Source organism: Hippichthys cyanospilos, chromosome 20 (assembly GCF_059441005.1).
Source record: "Hippichthys cyanospilos isolate Australia breed blue-spotted pipefish chromosome 20, RoL_Hcya_1.0, whole genome shotgun sequence".
Classification (NCBI taxonomy): Eukaryota; Metazoa; Chordata; class Actinopteri; order Syngnathiformes; family Syngnathidae; genus Hippichthys; species Hippichthys cyanospilos.
The window spans coordinates 3,648,395-3,665,649 of record NC_142388.1 but is presented as its reverse complement, the minus strand read 5'-3'; the positions used below and the strand labels follow the sequence as shown (position 1 = coordinate 3,665,649).

At 40.0% G+C, this 17,255-nt stretch overlaps 1 protein-coding gene across 2 annotated transcripts in view; it reads left to right on the top strand.

Annotated features, from left to right (window-relative positions):
* Positions 1 to 1,856: 1,856 nt before the first annotated feature.
* Positions 1,857 to 17,255, top strand: part of LOC148406983 (glutamate receptor ionotropic, kainate 2-like) — a 90,627-nt gene continuing 75,228 nt past the window's right edge. For both annotated transcript variants that reach the window (XM_088402792.1, XM_088402791.1), the window contains exon 1: positions 1,857 to 2,416. In XM_088402792.1, coding sequence (XP_088258918.1) covers positions 2,293 to 2,416 — 124 coding nt within the window. In that variant the 5' untranslated portion in view covers positions 1,857 to 2,292. The remainder of the gene's footprint in view (positions 2,417 to 17,255) is intronic.

Sequence of the window (17,255 nt, the reverse complement as noted above, 5' to 3'; positions counted from 1 at the left end):
GTGACATCAAATATGTTAGTGTAGCCATTTCAGACTGTACATAATATATGGTAACCTTGTCAAATATTATTATTATTATTGTGATACTTCTAAAAACTTTTATGTGATATCCTATCATAGATTTTAAGTCCCTATGATTGAAACGTTAATTTACGCCGGCCCTTCGCTCCTCATTTCACTCAGTTGATCAAAGAGCATCTTTCACTTATTTATTGGGGTAAAATACAACCCCAATCTTCGGTAGCGGGGCTCCCGCACATATCTCACACGGTGGTCCATCGACCCACTGGGAGATGTTCATGGGGGTGTGTGCTGATAAGGTGCGGGTAGTGTTAAATCAATAACATGTAGGCCCATGCTAGAACTGCAGATATGCATCTTGGGCCGACATATCCGCTGGATACGGCCCGTTTCAAGTCGTTAATCAGAGCGATAAGCCGACTCGCCACCTCCTTGGATGCCGCTTTTGTTTCCTGAAACGTAAACAATGTCTCATATATAAAAACAGTACCTTCTGCGAGGCTTTTATTTGCATAAGTCAAATATTGTTTTCCTCCCTGTGGAATGAATGAATGGACATTTTTAACTTGGCTATCTGTCGCTCCTGTACGGAAGAAAGCGTTGCTGTCTTTGAAGGCATATTTAAAAATGGGGGAGAGTATCAAGGGGTCCGAGATTTCTGCATCTGTGTAAAAATAGCGGAAAAATCACAGATTTCAAAGTGATCCAGGTTTTAAGTTAACAGGGTTACACACACAAAAAAAAAGTTTCTTAAACATTTAGTTCAATAAATGTGACCGTGGGTCAAATCGACTCAGGATGTTATTCTTATTGTAAAGGAATAAAGATAACGCATGGGTAGAAATTCATTATTGACTTGCGAGGCTAACCATGGCTAACCAATTCAAGTTTGAATTAAGTACTACAATACACAATAAATACGATATTGTCGCCGGCCAATAGCAGACCGTCATTTTAGGGGTGCCGTGACAGCGACCAATAGCAGACCAGCATCTTAGTGACGTATACAGTCATGCATGTAGTGATGTATGAGCGTGGTGCATCTCGCAGATTCGGACGCACGAACACTGGGTTTGAATTTTGGATTTGTTGTTGATGCCGTAAAGCGGGAAAAATGCCGTAAAGAGGGGACGAAAATATTTCGTGTTCCGCTTCGTAACATGAAATAAAACGTAAGCCAGGGACGTCGTAACCCAGGGGTCCACTGTATTCCTTCTTAATACTGTCCAAAATAGTACCAGTACAACATCACTATTAAACATTAAGAATACTATTAATCGTAAAAAATTTCAGGTTTTTTATTTATTCAAAACAATTAGCCCATTTACATTCCAATATCTCATGGTTTTATATCTGATGGCGGGCCGTATAATTGACACCACTTATTTTTTTGAGCATTTTTGTTGTCTTGAATTGAATTACGCTGTTTACATGTAAATAGCTTCCCTACTATTGAAAAATTCCCGTTTTGACCCGACTTCGAATGAATTTCATACGACTGTACGTTTGAACGTATTAGCAGCTGGAAGAGTACGACAGTCAAAAATGTTAACCCTGCACCGACTCTTCTGGACAGTTTGACATTTTGAGCACATCTGGACTTGTCGTTCGAGTTCCATGACCATAAGTTGCACGTTTTACAAATTCCAGACGGGTAAGACCCGAGCCCAGATCCGACTAACTTTGAGCCTCAATCTTCAAGGGGGACGGGACGTGCCAATTTCCCCGCACCGTTCATTGGTATCGCTCGCCATCTCGCGCTCCCATCTCCTCTCTCTCTCCCTCCCTCGACTAACCTTGGCACCACGTCACCGGCTGTGCAGCAGTGCAGTAGAAGGGGAGCGCATGCAAGCCACAGCGGCTCATAGGAGGAGAGGGGGGGCTGCACATCGCTGCCGTGTCCTCTGCTTGGCGCTCGTCATCCCCCGCTCCCGCATCGCTCACCTCCGGCAGCCCGCGCTCGGGCTCCCTCTCCCCCGCCGGCGCTTCTAAGGCAACCCCCCCCCTCGACATGGATGTCCCGTCACCCCTCCAGCCGAAGGATCGTCGCGCGTTGGTGCAGTGAGCGAGACCGGGGGGAAAGGAAGGACCATGCCGGGACTGCTAATGGATTTCGGGAGAGCGCGAGTGACCATGCCGTGATCTTCGCGCGGCCATCTCTAAAAATAAGAATCAAACAGCGGCGTCGGAAAAGGGAAAGGGGGGCTCAAAGCCACGCGCCGGCGGGATTCAAACACCACGGCGCATTTGTTTTTGATTCCCGCAAACAACATGAAGATTACGTCCCGTCCGCTGATGATAAGCGGTGTCGTTTTCAGGTCCAAGCTCAGCCTCATTCAGCTTCTGCTGCTCTTTCTCGGTCACTCTCGCGGGATGCCGCACGTCCTAAGATTCGGTAAGCTGGCACTTCTTTACACTTGCCTCGTAAACAACCCGTGTCGCCTTGTGTGAGAGTGTGTGCGGTCATCCACATTGAAATGACATTGAGGGGGTGAAAGGGATTTGTTGAGACTCTTTTCTCATCCCGCCCAGAGTTGGCAAAGCCCTGTTGCTGCTGCCGTACTTTCTATAGCAACGCTACACTGCCTGTGAGTGTGTGTGATACGCACATTGACGAAATAGAAATCAAAAGAAATTCGTTATCGCGTTGTCAGTCGAATACACTAGTCTTCGCTTCTCTCGGAGGATAAAGAATGTATGACTGAACGCTTTTCATGTTGAATGTCGAAATGTGTGCCGGCTAAAGGCTTAAAATGTACATTTATACATATAAAAAAGAGATGGAAGCAAATTTGAGACAGTGTGAGGTGGTTATATTATTATATTATGATAATATATTAATAATAAATGATTCATGTATAGCAGATTTTAAAAATGTGTTCAAAAATATGCCAACACATTACAAAACTTGACTAGAGATCAAAAGATTGTCACATTTCACATCAGTTGAATGGACTAAGGCTCAGCTCCTCACAGAGGACAAAGAGTATATGACTGAATACTTTTTATACCTCTGCATGAACAACACAAAAGCATTGATTAAATAGAAATCAAACAAATGGTCACATTTCGCAGCAGTTTTTTGATTCAAGATTATTTGAATACTTTTTGTATTGAATGTCTAAATGTGTATTACAAGTATTACATTCAAAATGGCGCCATGGCGAGTTCTGCGGTATTGAGGTCAAGTCTGTGTATTTTTTATGTGCTTATGTTTTTCTTTTTTAACCGCATGTATGAATGTAAATATAAAGCAAAACATGGTTTTGCAATTGACTGGTGACCATGCCTAAGGGCAGTCTGCCTTTCAGCTCAAGTCAGCTAGGATAAGAAGACAAATGAGAAAATGGATGGCTGTACCTTTTAAATTAGTCACTGTGTCGCTAATTAAACTAGTGGTTTAAACGGGGGAATGAGTACCCCTGGGGGTATGGGAACAAGGTTTCTGCAGGTATCAGCTGATCTATTTTAATACATTTTTAATTCCATGAAGGGAGATTGGTTTTATTTTCAAATTAAGAGCAGATTGATTGGAACAACAAGCATCAAATGTTTCAAAAAGTATCAAATGTTTTTAAATAACACATGAAAGTCAAAGCACCCTGTTCAAAGTGTTTTTTCACTCCCAAATATCTCACAGAGTGCACGTCATTGAAAAATGTCTAAACATTTGAAACTACAAGCCAAAGCAGTCATCACTGGCATTTTTTTTTTTTCCAAACGTTAATTGGTCATTTCCTCACTCCGACATGCCAAGACGTCCTCTGCAGTAAATGTTTGTGTGTAAACAAGAAGCCCAGGTGCACCGCTACACAATCAATTGGCTTGGCACGCACTGACCCCCCCCCATCCCCGACCCCCTCCTTTTTCTACTTCTTAATGTTATTGGCATCGACGTCCCTTTCTTGCTAATTGGCTAAATTGGAAGGTGTTGTAAAAGTGCCACACTCAAAAGTAATCACATGGCGCATCTATATGCAAGAGTTATATAACTAATGCAGAGCAGCAGTCGGGTTATTTAGTCTCTCGCGGCATCTTCAGCGTGTCTCCGTCTCCAGTCGGTTTCTTGGTGGCGTGGACAGAGCGCTTTTCCGGAGTGACGGGGTGACAGTCGGTGTCGGCGAGTGTTGACAGCGCGTCCTTGCAATCCCCCTTCACCCCGGGGGCCCTATTTGAAAGTCAGGCGACGTCTGCGCCAGGCGCCGCTATGACAACGAGCTGGGTTTGTCCCGCTGGTGCATCTTGGGCCTGACGAGGCGCTCCCGAGTCTTGCGAGGACGGAGGTCACGGTGTCTGCTGAGTCCTAAATATCCGGAGGATATCTACATGACAGCGGTTTCTTAAACTTTGGAATTTCTGGATATAGCATCGCAAATACCAGATTTTTACATATATATATGTATATATGTATGAATGAGAAATTGAACCAGTCTTCCACTGTTCCACCTTGAATAGTAACTTGAAAAATGCAAAAAAAAAAAAAATCACATCTATATTTCACATTTTCTAAGAGTCCAGAAATTCAATCCCAGATATTTAAGTATTGATGTACTTGAGTATCTGGAAATTAATGTACGTATGTATTGATTTAATGCTTAAGTATCTGGGATTTAATGTCTGGACTCTTAAAAAAAAATGTGAAAATAAATCCATGGCATTGAATGAGTTGATTGAATTGAATCTAAATGTTTTGAACTGGAAATTGATTCTAACTCGAATTGGAGAATCAGTATCAATCATGATAGGTAAAGATTCTCACCCCTAATACATATATATATATATATATATATATATATATATATATATATATATATATATATATATATTAGGGATGTGCATCTGTCTTGTTTAAGAAAACTAACACAATTTACAATTACAATCTCTGACAATCAAAACCATTTTTAGAAGTAATGGCTTTATTAGAGCATGCAGGTGTACCTAATGTTGAGGCCGATGTGCGTAATTACACAAGATAAGATCCACTGTGGATTTTGTGGCCTTGTGCATTTTGATTAGTTAGCATGTGCGCGGCGCGCAGGCTGCATCAGACAGGCATCACAGTCAATATTCACGGCAGATAAGAGGTGATTCGTGTCACCAAGACATTTTGCTGCAGGATAAATCTGATAATCGTTTTCCTCCACGGCCCTCTTCTGGTGCCAGACCGTAAAACCCGCTAAAAAAAAAAAAAAAAAATGTCAGTCTGACACCCGGGAGACACTTTTTTTTTTTTTTCCAGCACCCTGGACAGAGACTCTGCTTTTTGGCAGCAGGGCAGGAAGCTGCTGGAGAACGTTTCTATTTGCTGGGCTGCACATTTCTATTCCATTCTGCCAGTTTTAATTGGTCATAAGAAACTCTTGGAAATACTTTGAATATTTCCAACTTTTCAAGCCTCTTAACAGAAAATACAATGTAATTATTAAAGTGGATTCTTGGTATTGAAAGATATCAGTTAAGCCCTGCCCCTTAATTCTCTCTCAGACTTTTTTTTTAAACATTTTTCAGGATTCCAGACATTTAATGCCAGGTATCTATTGATATGGCTTTTTTTATTTTTTGAGCGGCGGTCAAACTATCACAACAAACAGAAAATTTCTTTGTTGACTCGTGTTTCACCTCAAGACAAATGGTAGCGGTAGAGGCCAGTGTGTGCACAAGGGTTAAAAATAATCAATATCGGAACATTTGGGGGAAATAATTGATCATTTTGGAGATGATCTGTGACACACCTGGCTGAAATTAAAAGTCAAAGTAAACAAAACTTCTCCTTTTTTTCAAACAAAGAATAAATCAACAACAGCATAACTTATCATTCAGCTATCTTTTTAAAAGCGAACGCAATATAAAGCATCATTGACAGTTTAAAAAAATTCCCTTATAATAGCATTGTAATACTTTCAGAAATATATTTTGAAACACCAATGGTGCAGCAACAAATGCAGACAGAAAAAATGAAAATACTCACTGGCATATCTTCTGTGAAAAATGACATATTGTTGCCTGGAAATTTTACACCGGATGATAGCATATCTCAAAAAATATCGACTGTTGTGCAACTATATAAAGGAGCTACCCATTGTTATCATCAAAAGTTCGAATAATGCAATGATAATTTGTCTTGTGGTCTCCAGTTTTCCATTTTTAGTTACTCAACTATCACCCAAGTGTAAAAAGAAAATAACTGTTAAATATGTGGAAAATACAAGACAAACAAAACAATCTCTCTCTGCCAACAAGTGTTTGCACATTTCTATTATACATTGTTCTTCTTTTCTCACTTTCTTCTCAGCAACCCTTGTTGATTCTTATTTATATTTTGGAAGAAGTGTCCCCAAAAAAGCCGGAACCCGATTTTGGCTAGATCCGCATTGTCAGATCTGAAATACGCTGAGGCAGACTCCAGCCCCGCGCGACCTCAAGCAGAATAAGCAGTTTAGAAAATGTGTAATCAAGTCCTGATACGGATCTGAGGATATCCAATTACACGCATGTTCCCCTCGCTTACACTGCCATGACTCATTTCTGAACAGCATATTGGATTTCAAAACAATTTGAATTAAGATGCCGCGTATTATTTGAGCAAGCTGGAGTTCATTTTTAGTTACAAATCCATTACTTTATTTACTTAAGTGCCAGAGTAATCGTTTACATAAGTAATGGATTACCTTAAATAAATACCTAAAATAATTGATTCGTTGCTTCTCTATTTCAATCCCAAGACATACTTTTACGTTTAAGAGTCAAGACGCTCAATACCAGGCATTTGCAATAATTGCAATCATTATAATAATAAGACAATAATGCAATAAAACGTTTTATCATAGTACAACCAAAATTAACTCATTCAAACCAAAATACATATTTTATGGTCGGGTTTCAAAGGACCAAAGAAATCAATTGATTAAGTACCCGCATGTGCTAAAGCATTCAAATACTTTATTACTTAAAGTAAACAAAAAGTACTTAAGTACCCCAGGTACAAAAGTACAATTCAAAGTACATTAAATCCAAAATACATATATTAAAAGAGGGTCTAACATTGACAGTACTAAATTAATTGGGTATTAAATACTTGATTACTGTAGGTCATGAAGTGCTAAAGTAATTTAGTATCACAGATACATAAGTATTCAATTACCTCAGGTTACTTTAATTATTCAGTTACTTCAATTATTTATTACCTCAAGTAATCAGTTTCTTAGGGCTGTAATGCCTAAATAATTGTTTACTTTAGATTTTAATTACTTAAAATACATGTTTAGTACCTAAATAAAATGCTCAATTACTTTGGCACTTAATGACTTAAAGTAGTCAATTACTATAATGCATAATTTTGTAAAATAATCTATTACACGAGTTCTTAATTACTTAAAGTGATTGATTACTTAAATGCATGTTTAGTATTCAATACTCATTACTCAAATGGCTCAGTATTAAATAAGCACTTGTCAAGGGTGTCAGCTGCCCTCCATAAAAAACGTGTTTGACGAGAATTTTTTCATTTATTTATATACTATTTTAAAGGATGAGAATTTGCGTCCATGGTACTGAAAGAGTTAACATATGTAATCAAACGATACTTTAACCCTTGTGTTGTATTTTGTCGTATACTTTGATCTGTATATCAAAGGAATTTAACAGCAAAGACAAAGCTTTGAAAGAAGTCACTAGGAAGCTGAAATTTCACCCAGATGGTGCCAAATTGTCAAAGTTCAATGTGATTTTTTTTTTTTTTTTTAGTTTGTCATTCTGTCTGGAGTAGTATCATGATGATCCTTGCGCATCTATTGGTTAAAGCAGAAGTAATTTCAATTGAACAAAAATCTTTTAGAATCCCAAATCGCTTTGAAATCCAATCCTAGACCCAAAAATTCGGATTCGTATGTTGAGACAGTCAAAGATTTCTGCCCCACGTGTTATCCAGGAAGGACAAAAACAATATTTAGCATAAGGTGCTTCCCTCCAGACTAAAATAGATGACAACTCCGGTGGGGGGGGTCATCACAAAGGAAAATGTACCAAGAGCCTCTAGAGCATCATTGGTCTTTTTCCAGCACATGTCCTGTCCTGCGGGATGTGCTGAGTCATCAGATCATCCCAGCTGCTCCTGCAGAAAGGCGTCCGAAATGAGGAGGTCAGCTCCCGTGGGTCTGTCTGTTTCCTTCCGGTGCCCGCTTGTGTTCTGCCAAGACAGGCGGCGCGCACGGCGCCCGTAGTATTGTTCCGCTGTCAGACGGCCGTCGTCCCGAACCCACGCCGGCGTGTTGGAACACGAAACAAAACAGTGGCCTTTTGTCTGGCTCCTTGTAGCGCCGGCCTCACCTTGTCGCGCAAAATGCTTGACGAGCTTTTATAGTCATCAGCTGAAGATACATGCGTTTTTATAGGATCTGCTGCAGCTTTTTTTTTTTACACGCCGTAATAAAACACACTTGTGCCTTTATTTCCTGCTGGCTCGTGTCTACGGAGGGCACTTAAGCGGATGTTGTAGTCATGGATACGGCAAGGACGTCTCTGAGTAAATATTTTGCCGCTTCCCACCCAGGAGGTAGGAACTGGAAAGCATCCAGTTTGAATACGCCTCAAATCGTTGAAATTAGCAGGCGCTCTCCATGCATGGGTTGACTTTGGATTGTGCTGCGGCGATGACCATGAGCGAAATCAATCAATCATCTCTAGGGGCCCTCCTACAAGACGCGGGCACTTGGACAAGACACGTGATTGTTTCTCGGCGCGACCGTTGACCAGTGATGGCAGAAGTTGTAACCCCAGAAGTTGAAATCCATTCCTCATTGGTGCCCGCATCTTGTAGTCCTGCCCCTTGAACTGATTGACAGATTGATTGGCCAGTAGGGTGAGAACGGCACTACTTTCTTTTGTCATCACGGAGTCGATCACATTTTGCGTTTTTTCACTTATCGCGAGAGGGTTTCGGTCCTCATTAACCGCGAAAAACGAGGGATTACTGTATTGAGTATTTGGTACATGAAGATATGTATACCATAAATACATAATCATTTTTCTTTTTAATTGTTCCTAGCAAATCACAGTTAAGCTTTTTTTAAAACAGACCACCTTGTTTTGAACGAATGCCAAGAGGGTAAACAAAAAAAAAATCAGCAATGCCAATGTAATTCTTTTCAAATAGGCGGCTTGTTGAGGCAACTCTGCAAGCATTAGTGATACCGTATCACTAGTTCTATTTTTGTCGAACTGGACCACGCTTCCACAAATGTCTATTGTGAGGGACTCTAAAATAACTTTGAATATTGTAACACAATCATACAAGGAGTTTGCTTCAATAGAATACACTATTTGCCTCTTTAAATTACCATTATGAGAGCCACCTTGTAAGATCGAAAAAACACACAAAGAGGGCATACTAAAGAGTAATGACTTGATTTTTTTTTGGAGAAGTATGACCCAGTCGTCTCCCAGAAATGGTGACATCATCAAAATTCAGCATATTTATCGGTTTAGATTGGCAAAGTGTCACGCCCTCCAACATGATGCTAAAGAAGCAAAAAAAAGTAAAGCGCTCATTACTGGTGATATACGCCATTAGCGCTTAATGGAAGCAAGCCATTTTAACACCGCTGTAAACCATTTTATCAGTTATCGTTTACCAATTATCTGTCCATGCCTCGCGCTGTCAAGACCATTGGTTGTTTTGGGACTCGCATGAGTGAAATGAGGCAGAATGCAGCAACGAGCGGCGTCATGCCGCAACTTACTGGTAGGCAAAAAAAAAAAAAAAAAGAAAGGAGCTCATTTATTCATTCACATAAGCAAATGAGTCACAGTGGAAGATGTGATCTAATTTCACTTTAGGGTCATGCAGACTTGTTATTCATAAAATGCCTCTGGAAGATGAGAAAAAGACGGAAAGTCAACATTGAGATGAGATGTTTCGTTTTATTCCAAAGAGGGAAGGAAGCGCGGGGCCGGAAGCTAGACTGATAGCATCATCCTCAAACACTGGTCCAAGCATATTTTCACAGCTTATTCCCTGCCTATGTTTATGTTTTCCACCTTGTGCGCTACATTGTGACGGAATTGTTATATTAAACCCTCCAAAATTGGGATTTAGTTCATTTAGTTTAATTCATATATTCAAAAACATTTGTCCATGTTGAATAAACAGAGCAAATGTTTTTGATTAGGGTTTGTTGTTTGAAGGTAGTGCAAAAGGATCACTCGGAGTGTCCGCGCTAGCATAGCAACCAAGCTAATGTTAACAGAGGTGATAGCCAGACCAAAAATGAAATCCTGAGGCGAAATGTGTTTTGCTCCAATTGTGTCAGCATTAACTAATAGCGGTATAGTGGCTACACACACTTCAATGAGGATTTTATACAATGGTCCTTTTTTTTTTATTTTTAGCATGTTGATGATAGGTAACGTGCAGCGCAGTGGACTTTGTTGAGATCATGGCTGTATAGTGCTTCAATTTTTTTAATTACTCTCTTTTGTTTTTAATAAATTGAATCCGATTTTATAAGTGCATTTATTCAAAGACAACACTGACATTAGTTTTAGGTGTCCAAATTTCAAACAATAGGGGACATTCAAGCATAAAACAGAAGAAGAAGAAAAACAGGAAGTGATTGACCTCATAGTAAGTGACTTTAAAGACACTATTACTTGTGTAATATTATGTATGACTGAATACTATTTAGCGTTTAGTAACCTTAAATGGTAATCGTTTGTGCACTAATGCTAGCCATGATTGTTTGGTACGAGTACGAGCAAATTTTAACGTTGTCTAAAAAGTCATTTGTACAGAAGATAATAAGTAGTTACATCCGCTCGCTTCAACCCACGTTCAACCTTAGAAGATTTAAATTCTAAATGAAAAAAAAGTCTACTTTTATTCAGTCAACCAAACCGTTTTCGATTTACTTTGCTGATGAGCTAGTTTTGGCACTTTTGCTAGCATGTAACATTAGTATTGTCATTTACCATTTAAGTGGAAATCAAGTCAAAACAATTCTTTGTCATAATGTTCTATGTTCTCCCCTGGTCTAAATATGACATCTTATTATTACTGTGGTTGTGAAATAAGAATTACCGTAAATTCCCAACCGCAAAAATTTTCTCACGGATAAGCCGCAGCTTGTAACATCATATATTACACAGAAAGATGATGTACGGAGGTTTATTGTTTTTCTTGTTTAGCACTACACCGACAGAATACGGCAAGATCTTTTTCAATTTATACATAATTTTTATGTTTTTAATACTATGTTTTTCAAACTCTTTTTGAGGTCACCCATTGATTCATATATTTTCAGTTCTATTTCATAGTTGTTCCACAAATTAAAACCTTGAACAGATACACACATCTGCTTTACTGATGGATTGTCCCATGGAGGCCTGTTAAAAAAAAAAAAAAAAAAAAACTTCAGATAAGCCATGCTGGACCATAAGCCGCAGGGCTCAAACCATGAGAAAAAAGTTACAACTTATAGACGAAAATTTACGGCGAATGTTTCATTTATTAATTCATGTGTTTTTTTATGTTCATTCCGAATGGGGACAGCCCAAAAAATGACAGAAATAAAAACATAACTTTCTACCCCATGCTAGCTTTGTCTGTTTTGGGGCAGTGTAAACGCGTTCACCACAAACACAACCGCGTCCGGTTGAAAAGGGGGCCTCCGTGTGAAATCAAGTGTGTTCCGAGGACACGCAAAGCCAAGAAGAAGCAAATGCGAGGGGAGTATTTGTAGTTAATTAACTCCGCTTTTTTTTCCCCCCCTCCGCGCCACGCTGAATTATCACCACGGCGGAGTTTAGTTTAGGATTGCAAGAATTAGAGATAACACCCGGCGCCCCGGCCTCGGCCCCGGCCCACTGCCAGCACATTCAGCGCAAATACATTTAAAGAGGCACAAAGCTGCTTAGAATATTCATGTGTCACTTGGCCCTGCGTGGCGTAGCTTATAGAAATATGAAACCATCTCGTCTCTGCTGGCAAATGATTTGCACGGTTTAAAAATATCTATGTGGGTTTCAAGAACAAAGAGGAGATTGCGCTGACATTAGCATGCAGCAGCACACATGGACCTGAAGCGGCGGATATTATCTGGATGGATTTCGAAAATGTGTTTACCGTCTTTGAAGGTCTTGCCTGAAAAGGTGCATTGATGACAGATTCGTGGTACGGACTTCCAAATGGGAATCGTTACGAGGGGTATTTTTATATTCGCCGTCGACGTCGGGGGCTGACTTTCAACGTTCTAATCCAATCGGAAGGGCCCCCAAAGACCTTGGTTTTTCCCAACCTTTCGCCGGAGGTGGTCGCGACTCAAGCGTTTCCCCGGATAACGGCGGGGCGAGGGGTTATGTGTGTGATTGTTCGGAGAGAGCGCCCCTGGAGAGGCGCCCCCGCTCGCATTTCTCGCTCCCTCGCCCGTCCGGCTAGCCCACCACTGAAGGTCAAAGCCCGGATCGCTCACATGGAAGGAAAGGGAGGACACGTGGATCTGTCCGGCGGCTCCCCCGTCCTAGCCGGGGAAGATGAGGATGAGGAGGCAAATTTGATGTCACGCTGGGCTGAAAGGAAAAAGGAAGCCAGATGAGAGCGTAGTCAGTGGGAGCAGATTCGAAAAAAGAAAGAAGAAAGCGAAGGGGGATTTGCTGTGTTATGAGACGGAAAAATACAACCAAAGTGCAGAACCGGGTGCTGGATAATAATGACCATGAAAAAAAAATAACGCGGCAGACAGTCCGTTTACTAAATGCGACCAAGCCGATTAATTTGTGTCCACGGTAATGGACATTTGTTTTTGGTCTATTTCTTTCGATTCGTTGAAGCTACCCAACTAAGTACGACTTTGCTCAGTGGAAGACACGGCTCGGTGGTCGAGTGGTCGTCCCTCAGCCGAAAGGCCGTGGGTTCGATTCCCCCCGACCATCAAGACCATGTCTAAGTGTCCTTGAGCAAGACACTGAACCCCCAATTGCTCTTGATGCTGCAACATCAGTTGGTAAATGACTACTTAGTGTAAAGCGCTTTGAGTACCTAAGGTAGAAAAGCGAAATATAAGTGAAAGTTCATAAGTTGTGTTGTACCAAACAACCCGTTTTGAGGATTTATTTTGGGTAAAACAAACCAGAAGGTTGGGTCAAATTTATGCAAATATTGGGTCAGTCATTTTTGACCCTGTTTTTAACCCAACTGTTTTTAGAGTGTATAAGGGAAGGAAATACTCGGGGAAAAAAAACAAAACACAAGCGACTAAACTCGCTAAATCCCACATTTTTATTTTTTCATCCTCCCACATGCTTCTCTATATTGAATCATGGCACTTTTGGCTGTCTCCACTTCCACTCAACTGTGAGACATTAGGAATCGGAAGAAGAAAAAAAAAAATCAATGTTTGTATTGCTAAGAGGAATTAATGGGGAAAAAAAAACTGGCAGCCGCGGCGAGTTAACGGCGCCAAGTCCCGGATGGCGCCGCTTGTGTGCATCTATCACAGGTTACCATCTGTGAAAACGCAAACGCGTTGAAGAAGGCGTACGCGTGAGGGATTGAATTAAAAACTGAGCGGGTTTAGTAGCTTGCCGCGAGCGGCAGCAACTTTGGGTTCTGATTTGACATCATGGTTCTATGAAGGAGCCCCAAAATTCATTTGGACCAAGTAATTATTACTAATTTGATATCAGGTGCGTTTGCACCGTTTATACCCTGCGCTTGGTATGTGGGCCTTCACTCGGGATTTAATCCACCTTTTAATATTGCCACGCTCACCATTTTGGTAACCATCAATACTAGGATTGTATAGGGATCAAAATATTGCAGTAATTTTCCATGACAAGTGAAGCATAAATGTTATTTATGTCAATTAACAGGGAACTGAGGGAAATTTGACAGGAAGGTAATACGCTGTAAATACTTTTTAATTATAATGTCCATGCAAATTAATATGAAAGAATTTGGCATTTAAGCAATTTTATTTGTAATGAGAACTTCAACTAGTAGCGGTAATGTAGTTTGGTTATTTTTGTCATTTTATGTTTAAATGCGAACTAGCTTGTAGCTTGGCTCGTAACATTTTGCGTGTAGCTTGCCTCCATAACAATGTCAATGCATACATAATGATTGCTTTGTAAGTACCACATAAACTAGCACCTCTGCCATTAGTTAGCTACTTTTAACATTTTACAATGGCTTAGTGTTTCAATGTGGACTAACTTGTAGTTTAGCTCAACGTTTTTCAAGTTGCTAGCATGCAGAACAATGTCAATACTTTACAAATAAATCATATACGAGCGCATACTTGTGCCAAATACATCATCTGAAGTTGTTGTGAATCAATATTTATCTATTAAAATGACAAAATTATAAACCTTAAGCAGATTATATTTACAAGGCATCACGGCTAATATAGCGGTCCCTTGTTTTTCATCGTTACAACCCTCGCAATAAGCCAATTCCACAAAGTAGGATTTGCCCCCAGACGGACTTTGTTAGTACATAATTTCCGACTTTATTCGGGAGACAGGGGTTTCTCCCTCCAGATATTAAGTTGCACTCGGGGTAGCGGCCATCTCATGTCCACCAAAGTGGAGCTTATAGCCGGGGGGCGGGACTTGAAGGAGGCAGAGTTCATATTTTTTAGTTTTATTTTACATGGCGCTTAAACACATGCACACCATTTCTCTCCGTACACCGGCATACAATCCAACCCCCACTCCCCATACACCTCCACATACTCAGGTCACCTGTAACGATTATTGTTCCCAGAACTTGCCAAATTGCCCTTTTATAAAAATAAATATTATGACAGCACACGCACTTGTGACAAGTATATCATCTGAAGTTGTTGTGAATCAATATTTAATTGAATTTCGGTTGTAAATGCAGCTAAGCATTTCTGATTGCCTGTCGAGAAGAACGCCCACCACTGTTAGATTTCATGGCTGTGATTTGAGGAGCGAACACAAGGGACTCTCCCCCTCCGATGTAATTAAACTTATACAAGAACTGTTTTCTAAGTAGAACTTAAACTAGTAGAAGTGAAGCCCTTTGAGACTGTTGATTCAGGGCTATACAAATAAACTTGATTTGATTTACATGCGATGTAATTTAGCTACGTATACTAACTTATGCAATAAGTAGAACTTAAAATAGTAGATGTGATGTAATTTAGCTACTTTTGTATTACGTTTAAATGTGGGCAAGCGCGTAGCTTAGCTCGCTACATTTCCTCAGTTGCTAGCTTGGCTATCGCTATCAATAATTTACAATTATGTCATGTAACAACACACAATTGTACCAAGCTAATATTTATGTACAGCTAAGAGAAAAAAAGTGACTCATTGGAAGTAAATAAAAACATTTATGGAAAAAATATTGGAACTTTGGTTGTAAGTGTAGTTCAGTGTTTGTGATAGCCAGAGAAGAAGAACGCCGTTAGGTTTTCATGGCTGCGGTTTCCACACGAGACATGTAGCTCCTCCGCGGTAATTAAACTTATACAATGACCGTTTTTTAATTCTAACTTAAACTAGTAGATGTGATGTAATTTAGCTACTTTTGTCATGTTACCTTGACTTAGCTTGCTACGTATGAATCCGGATTTGCGCGTAGCTTCGCTCTCAACATTTTCTAAGTAGCTAGCTTGCCTAACGATATCAATGCTTTACAAATATTTAATATAACGACACACAATCTTCTCAAGTACATCGTCTGAAGCTTTTCTGAATCGATATTTACCAAGTAACGTCATATATTAAAGCTAATATTTATGCAGCTAAGAGTAAAAAAAAAGAAGCTGACGGGAGTGAATAAAAACAATTTTATGGAAAAGACATTGGAACGTCAGTGTTTCTGATAGCCAGCTAACGCTCACCATTGTTCCTTTTTTTCATGGGTGTGATTTTCACACAAAGACTCGCAGCTCCTCCGCGGCAATTAAACGTATACGGCGACTGCTCGAGGACGGGAAAACAAACATGACTTAACAACGGTTCATTGTGAACAGCGCCAATAGCGCTAATTGGCCACCAGGCTAAATGTTTGCCTCGCTCTTGCTTTTTGATGAATGCACCTAAGAAGTGACATTGATTGACTCTCATAGGCGCCGCCGCAGCACGCCCCCCGTACGGCCCCCGCACACGGAGGCCATTATGTGGCTGTCAAGAAAACAACAAAAGGTCTCATAAATGAAAGCGCGGAAGCCGCGGAGGTCAACTGATTGGCTAAAAAGCCCGCTCGCGCGCTCTGTTGCTATGACGCTAGCTAAGAGCACGTTTCACCTTCATTCTTTTGCCAGCATCAGAATGAAGGAAGGAAATGCGAATTTGACTGCGCTACCTGTTTGAATAGCGAAGCAAGGACACGGGAGGAGCAAGCATTCAGACGGATTCACTTACGTCATCTTCATTCAATCAATATCGCTCGCTGCCTTTTGTCCAACATTCGCAATTCAATGTCAAGTAGGATGTCCGTTCTCTTGGGCTGTTCTTTGACGTAGCGGTTTAATATACGTAGTAATTGTGATGAATTTCTTCTTTTGAGTGAAATCGATTGCCGATTAACAGTGTTTCCAAACAACCTGGACAAAATGGGGAGGAGGAGACGTTCAATGCGATTTTAGCAGAAGGACCAATAGTCACTATTCCATTATTGCTATTCCACTATTGCTCCTCCAGTACTTATTCATACTGTTTTTTTATTTTATTTTATTTTTTGCAAGTGTCTGGCAAAAGTAGTGTCTAAAATCAATCAATTAATCAAGTAATCAATTAGTTTGTACATGGAAGTAATCCGATGGAATTCATTACTGCAGTACGTCAGCACCAACATGAATCCAATAATTTAGTACTTTAAACTGCTACAATAATAGATTACTTTTGTACCAAATTAATTATTTAATTCTTTTTAATTCACCAGCCAGTTTTCAGACCCTCCTTCATATATATATATATATATATATATATATATATATATATATATATATATATATATATATATATATATATATATATAAAGGTTTTCCTAACATACATAAAATTTTCTACTGTCTGATGCTGGAAAATTTCCTCAAAACGTTTTTTTTTTTTTTTTTTTTAATTCAGTATGCTAATGTCATCCCCCCATCAGCACGCATGCAGTTTCATGTCAGGCGCGCTCTTGATTTGATTTTCCCGTCTTGCGTGATCTGTTTTGGAACCCTGAGAGAACACGAAGAATTTAAGCAACCCAAACGGCTGAACCG